Below are 7,499 nucleotides of genomic sequence, written 5' to 3'. Positions count from 1 at the left end.
ATAGAAAGTTCCCAGGAACCAATGTCCAGGTACATGATCGTCTACACAAAACCTTGTTCAGCTGGAACCACCTAACGCTTCCGGCATCTTGAGAATTGCCTCCTATCCTAACTCATTTTCTGTCATTTCAAAATGCTGATATACAACCTAAGGCAAAGGTGCTGGCACGGGATTTGCATTCGAAAGCTTGGACAGTGCCATGGGAACTATTAATGTGGGGGTGCGGGTATGCTTGTGTTTCCACAGATGTAGAACCTAAATGGTTCCCAGCGAAGTGCATTAAGCCAGCGCTAGACAAGCAACAGCCAACCACAAAAGACTCTAAAGCGCCTGCTGAACCGTCAGAAGACATTTTGAGTGATAACACACTGTTTGATGGCAAGTGATTCGTTTGAGACTGTAAGGAGTGGTGTATCAGGCCTCACTAGGCCACAAGTGTCTATACGTTTAGTCTGTAAGCACTGTTATGAATATATTATCGCACATTGTATATTTCGCAAAAAGTATTTAATTTATTTTAATAGTAATCAACACATTTATCATACCTTAACACCATTGTGCATTCGCCATGCGGTTTTACAAAATAGAGCAGCTATTGATTTCTTATTCCTTGCGCAAGGTCACGGGTGTCAAGAGAACTGATCAAACAAGGTATCGCTATTTTAGTAACAATAATCATACTATTACAAATATTAGGATGTACTTTGAGCTGTATCAAAAAACTGATGCATAAATTAATCAATCAAGCTTGGGTTGTGCAAAAAGAAAAAAGGGGAATTGTAGAAAGCATCTTGAGAGACAATGGTCATTCTGTCCTGCTTGAGGCCTGTATGCACAACCCTGCGTACGTGCCGAACAGCAAGGACAGAGTGTCCTTGAACGATTATGAGAAAGCTGGAAGATAAGTGGTAAACAACTTCCACGGATCTGGAGGAAGCTGAGCTAACCGCAAGGCAGTACGTGGACAGATAGTAGAGTCCAATCAGCTTTTGCTTAGTGGCGCGTGAACAGTAGGCTATAACCAATCATAAGTTGTATTTATGTGCATGAGCACTCTAGGCGTCGATATAATGTGTCGGGTTTTGGCAATAAACAGAGCTTTGATCATATCTCTATGAGAGTCTCGTCTTTGCTCCCAAAACTCCCCTCGACTGATCCGAGTCCTGCAATACTCCCACTGAAAAAGAGATTCTGGCAGCATAGGAAGGCATTCGAGCTGCTTCAGAAGTGGTCGGCACTGAAGCACAGCTCCTCTTAGCACCACGATTGCCGGTCCTGGGCTGGATGTTCAAAGAGAGGGTCCCCTCTACGCATCATGCCACCAATGCTACGTGGAGTAAGTGGGTCGCGCTGATCACCAGCGCGCCCGAATGGGAAACCCCAGTCGCCCAGGAATTCTGGAGGTAATCATGGACTGGCCAGAAGGCAAAGATTTTGGAACATCGCCAGAGGAGGAGGTGACACATGCTGAAGAGGCCCCACTGTATAACAAGCTGCCAGAAGATAAGAAACAGTATGCCCTGTTCACGGATGGGTCCTGTCGCCTTGTGGGGAAGCAGCGGAGGTGGAAGGCTGCTGTATGGAGCCCTACACGACAAGTCGCGGAAACTGCTGAGGGAGAAGGTGAGTCCAGCCAGTTTGCAGAGGTGAAAGCTATCCAGCTGGCTTTAGATATTGCCAGCCGAGAGAAGTGGCCAGTGCTCTATCTTTACACCGAGTCATGGATGGTGGCCAATGCCTTGTGGGGGTGGCTGCAGCAATGGAAGAAGAACAACTGGCAGCGCAGAGGCAAAACTATCTGGGCTGCCCCATTGTGGCAAGATATTGCTGCCCGTCTGGAGCAGTTGGTTGTAAAAGTCCGTCACGTGGACGCCCACGTCCCTAAGAGTCGGGCCACTGAGGAACATCAAAACAACCAGCAGGTGGATCAGGCTGCCAACATTGAAGTGGCTCAGATGGATCTGGACTGGCAACATAAGGGTGAACTGTTTATAGCTCGGTGGGCCCATGACACCTTGGGCCACCAAGGAAGAGACCCGACATACAGATGGGCTCGTGACCAAGGGGTGGACTTGACCATGGACACCATCGTACAGGTTATCCATGAATGTGAGACATGCGCTGCAATCAAGCAAGCCAAGTGGGTAAAGCCTCAGTGGTATGGAGGACGATGGCTAAAATATAAATATGGGGAGGCTTGGCAGATTGACTACATCACACTGCCACAAACCCGCCAAGGCAAGCGCTATGTGCTCACAATGGTGGAGGCCACCACCGGATGGCTGGAAACCTACCCTGTGCCCCATGCCACTGCCCGGAATACCATCCTGGGCCTGGAAAAACAAGTCCTGTGGCGACATGGCACTCCCGAAAGAATCGAGTCGGACAATGAGACTCACTTTTACCACAGCCTCATAGACACCTGGGCCAAAGAACACGGTATTGAGTGGGTGTATCACATCCCCTGCCATGCACCGGCCTCTGGAAAGATCGAGCGGTACAATGGGCTGCTAAAAACCACTTTGAGAGCAATGGGGGGTGGGACTTTCAAAAATTGGGATACTCATTTAGTAAAGGCCACCTGGTTGGTTAACACCAGAGGATCCACCAACCGGGCTGGTCCTGCCCAGTCAAAACCTCAGCGCCCCGTAGAAGGGGATAAAGTCCCTGTAGTGCACACGCGGAACATGTTAGGGAAGACAGTCTGGGTTAGTCCTGCCTCGGGCAAAGGCAAGCCCATCCGTGGGATTGCTTTTGCTCAAGGACCTGGGTGTACCTGGTGGGTGATGCGGAAGGATGGGGAAGTCCGATGTGTACCTCATGGGGATTTGATTTTGGGTGAGAATAGTCCATAAATAAATTGTATAAAGTTAATTGTTAAATAACCCTGTCACTGTCTGTTATCACTGTTATAATTGTTATATGTTATACCAGTAGTAGCATAGTAAGAATCGTCCAGATTTAAGAAGGATGGACTTTTTGATGAAACCTAGCATAGCACAGCAATGCTGGAACTGGACCTGGTTTTCAACAACTGGCACCCAGCAACTTCATCAAGATTGACATCTCCTGCAGACTGGGAGCTCCAGATGCAGCAAGTGACCGCCCATCACCACACATCACCTCTCCTGCCACGGAAGACCATTACGACAGATGGAGCCCAAAGCCATGGATTAAATGAACTCAACGGACACTTTAGAGTGATGATCCATAGACTAAGCAAATGATATCTGGAGACAGGAGAAGTGGTGATGATCAACTGGACAATGGGGGACCTGGGCATGACGTAGATGGTATGGAATAAGGGGTGGATAATGTCCTGGGTTTGGCCAGGACAGGGTTAATTTTCACCAGAATCCAGGAAGGGGCACAGCCGGGTGGGCTGACCCAACCCCAACCTGGCCAAACAGAGCAGGGTATTCCATACCATGTGCCATCATGCTGGGTTCCAGTGGGGGGGAGCTGGGGGGCGGGAACTCACTTGCGGCTCGGGAGCTCGTGGTGGCGGTCGTGGAAGGCGGCTCTGTGGGTCGTGTGGTTTGTGTTGTGTTTTCTCCTTATCTGTATCATTGTTGTTCCTGTTCCCTCTGTTTGCTGTTCTGTTAAACTGCCCTTATCCTGACCCACCAGTTCCTGCCTGTTTCTTTCCATTCTCCTCCGCACCCTGGCAGGGGGAGGGGCAGCCACGTGGCGCTTTTGTTGCCAGCTGCAGCCAGACCAGAACACTGAGCTTATTCCCCACCAAGCCCTCCCAGTAAAAAAAAAAAAACCACAAACAATAACAAACAAACAAAAAAAACAACCAAAAAAACCCCACAACAACATGACTTGTAGTAAGCACAAGAAAGAAATAAGCCCCTTCTCTCAGGTATTTCTCAGATAAGGAACAGAAGGGAAGCTGGAGTAAAGTTAAATATTTTTTTAACAAGGGCAAAAAAAAAAATGGTGAGGGGGTAGGCAAAGAACAATTATCACTTCTAAGTGAGGGAAAACACAGCTCTGAGCAGCAGAAAACACACAAATAAGATACACTATGTGCCACTGTACATAATGTCAACATTCTGTTCAAGTTCGTGTAGAAGTTACAACACTTTGGCCATAGGTTTTGCTAGTTCCTCTACAACAGCAGAGTTCAGCTGTGCAAGGATCCTTATCTTGGCATTTTCACTGTTGGCATATTTGTTATTGATTGTCCGCAAAGAGATAAGCTCAGTTAATTTCACCCTGTTCATAAACTTACATTACTCCAGCTCATCTGAGGCTTAGTGGGCAGGCCAAGCCAGTTCTAGCACCCAAGACCAGATCATGGCTGGTTCATGCCACTTCAGCAAGCTGGAGATCTTCAGCTGAAGTGAGCAGGTCTTATACAAATCTGATACCAGTGATTCAAGTCACAGCTAAGCTAACTTCAGAAAGCCACACATTGACACTTGACCACATATACTCCCCACCTGCACCATGAAATTCTTACCATGTGCTTGGTAAGGCCCCGATTCACAAGAATTATGTTCTTTACCATGTGCTGCATAACTAGAATGGCACTCTCAGTGTAAGACATGTAGCACTGCAGAGTTCGTGTCTGAAAGGAAGTGATTAGACAAGCCTACTAGAAGGATCCAAGTTCATTAGATTCTTTGTCTTCTACTGGGCTCAGGCATTCACAGTCTCCTTTATAAGAAGGGAGGGTTAACAGTTACTGCCCTACTTCTGTCCCCTTGTAATGGGCCAAGTGGATACAAGAACATGCTGAGATACCACAAGGGAAAAGGCAGCATGCACTTGGCCCAGAGCAGCCTTTTAAGCTGGTGCACAGGCACACCAAGTCCTAAACTAGGAGGTGGTCTGACAAGCATGACTTACCCACTCTCCTACACCAAGATCTTTCAGAGCCAAACAGGAAGCAGCAGCTGCAGTCTTGGATGGAGGGAAGTGAAACATTTCATAGTCCACAATGGACATCATCAGGTACTTGGCCAGAGCGTGCTGTTCCAAGTCCACCTGTAGTAAGTTAGAGCTAGGTATTGGCTACCCCCAAGGTAAGAGCATCCTGTCAAGCAGGAAGAAATACTTCCTTAGCAAGCCTTTTCAGAGCTATAGGCTTGAAATTCAAGTGACTTAATCACAGAGCAGTTCTGAGCTGTACTAGGCTGCTCATGGTATAGGACTACTCCTTTCAAACGCAGTCTAGCAGTCACCTGCAGTACTAGGCAGGCATTTTAACTCTGGTTTTGGCTGGGTTAAGCTCATGGGACCAAAAACATACAAACAAAACCTGTTTCTACATGGGAGACAGGTCCTACCAAGCTGAACCACTCAGTTGCTAAACAGTTGCAATACTTAAAAGTTTTGAAAGATTTCAACAAGCTGCCAGTCAAGTGTTGCATCTTCCAGATACTGCAATCTTTGAAGCCCTCCTTTGGGAGTGTAGAGGGAGAGGGCAACCCAGACCAAAGTCCAGTGCTCACAGGATCTTCATCACCATCTGGCAGATCCAGGACTTTGTGTAAGTGTGATCAGTTACAAAGGCCATTTCTGGGGGATACATCTCTTCATATTTGCTGGCAATGAACAGTGACACCAACCAGCTGCAACATCTTACTACAGGACAATGCTGTTTGTAAGCAGCAGCAGAGATTTGTTTATCTGAATGACTTGGCTCAAAACACAACTTCTCAAGGTAGCCAATGCAAGATTTGTTCTATGGCAGGATGCTCATACTGGCATATATAGAATAACTGTACATCTGTTACCTCTGTTAGTATCTGCAGGGGTATTAGAAGGCTTTAAGATCAGTTCAGGGAGAGAAGCAAACAATTTTGATATCAAGTTACTGTTCATAGTTGAGAGGGTTATTTGATGTTGAATTGCATACATCATATGCTTTTTGTTGGTCAACTATTTTGTTAAGGGTAACAAGTCCAACCACATATGGTGTTGATCAGTACTCATTGTGCTTTAGTCACCTGACACTGGGCAAGAGACTCCCTTGCAAGAAGCAATCAATGATAGCAACCATCATGTACATAGTCTCCTGCAGGAGTCTGCATTTTATCCATACTTGCACAAGCCTGTCTATTAATATGCCACACATTCCCCAGTGATTTCCTGGCCTGCCATGTATTTGGGTCTGACAGCTTGTTTTTCCTGTGGAAGGAATATGGTTAATTGAGCTAGTCACTTAGTTCAAGCATTTGCAATGCCTAGCCTCTGTTGCACCTTAAAGGAGTTCAGTACAAGCATACTCCATAGGTGTAGGCTACAGGGCATAAGGTTTCTTCATTTACTAAAGAGAACACAATACTAGTACTACTAGTTGATTGGTCTAACAACTAACATCTGTTTATGTTATCAGCTCAGTTTAGTATTTTAAGTTGAAAAATCACTAATTAGTACATCCTGAAAATCCATAGGTGAAAGTAAATACCAGCTCCAAAACATCCCTATAACAAGTTTACTATAATTGTCAGCAGAAGATCGCCCTGCAGTTCTGAACTATTCCTACCAACCTCAGGGTCTCTCAGGTAGTTGTAGATGTCTTCACATATTCACTACAGAAACTTGGGTCAGTACAATACTATCTTCCATATCTGTCTTTCACATCAAGAAAGACATCAGAAAAAGCCTGACACAGCATGTCCTCTGACAGGACACCTCCAGACATCTCTCCATGGGGGTTAGAGACAGAGACTCCAACTACAAGGAAACTCAGGTTCAGCTCAGGCAGCACCTCTGCAGGCCAAGCAAAGGCTCCCATGGCGCTAGCTGCACCAGCGCCCAGCAGCCCCACAGCGTGGGAGTGCTGCAGGGACTCACAACCCCTGTTTCAAGGGCACCAAGTGAGGCTGTGCTCCCCACTCAGCCCAGCCTTGGTGCAGGGTTATAGACCAGGGTTGGGGAGGGGGCACCCAGACCCAGGGAAGCTGCAGGCAGCACCTGGGCAGGCTCTGGCTAGGGCTCCAGGGCTGGCAGCAGTGCCTCCTCCACAGTGGCCTTAGTGCCTTCCTGGGCACCACCTTCTCCAGGGAGGTGGTGGGCGAGGGCCACACACCCAGCTCCCACCTGCAGCCCCCCACCACTGCCTTCTTGACAGCAGCCCATGGCTGTGGCTCAGCAACACAGTTGCTGATGTCTTCCAGAGCAGTGCCAGGGCACAGTAGGCAAGCTGCTCTTCACCACGATATTGGCCCCCATCCAGGTGTGCTGCAGGGAAAGAAGACAATCATCTGCATTGTAACAGTGGATGACAAACCTGGTATGCACCCCACAAGCAGTTAAATTAGAAGGGGTATTTGAGGGTTGTACAGCTGCATTCCCCCCTCAAGAACTGGAGAGTTAGAGGGGAACCGAGGGAGAGTTGCACACCCCACCCCCCAACCGGTGGGTTGAAGGGGAGGAGCTAGGGAAAGGGTTGCACAGCTGCATGCGCACACACACATACCACCCCCCACCAAGGAGAAGTTGGGGTGGGTGGAAGAATTCAGGAGGGTTGCCCTATTGCA

General features: G+C 47.7%; 1 protein-coding gene across 1 annotated transcript; it reads right to left on the bottom strand.

Annotated features, from left to right (window-relative positions):
- Positions 1 to 4,082: 4,082 nt before the first annotated feature.
- Positions 4,083 to 6,754, bottom strand: LOC142365521 (G2/mitotic-specific cyclin-B1-like). The gene is given in 11 exon segments (XM_075446335.1): positions 4,083 to 4,208; positions 4,472 to 4,579; positions 4,861 to 4,998; positions 5,069 to 5,071; positions 5,396 to 5,570; positions 5,572 to 5,598; positions 5,964 to 6,093; positions 6,096 to 6,144; positions 6,507 to 6,538; positions 6,541 to 6,574; positions 6,695 to 6,754. Coding segments are annotated over 11 exon segments (882 nt in total).
- Positions 6,755 to 7,499: the final 745 nt, after the last annotated feature.

This window comes from Opisthocomus hoazin, chromosome W, assembly GCF_030867145.1.
Source record: "Opisthocomus hoazin isolate bOpiHoa1 chromosome W, bOpiHoa1.hap1, whole genome shotgun sequence".
NCBI classification, from domain to species: Eukaryota; Metazoa; Chordata; class Aves; order Opisthocomiformes; family Opisthocomidae; genus Opisthocomus; species Opisthocomus hoazin.
Note: the sequence above shows the minus strand (reverse complement) of the source record. Positions and strands in the feature narration are given on the sequence as shown.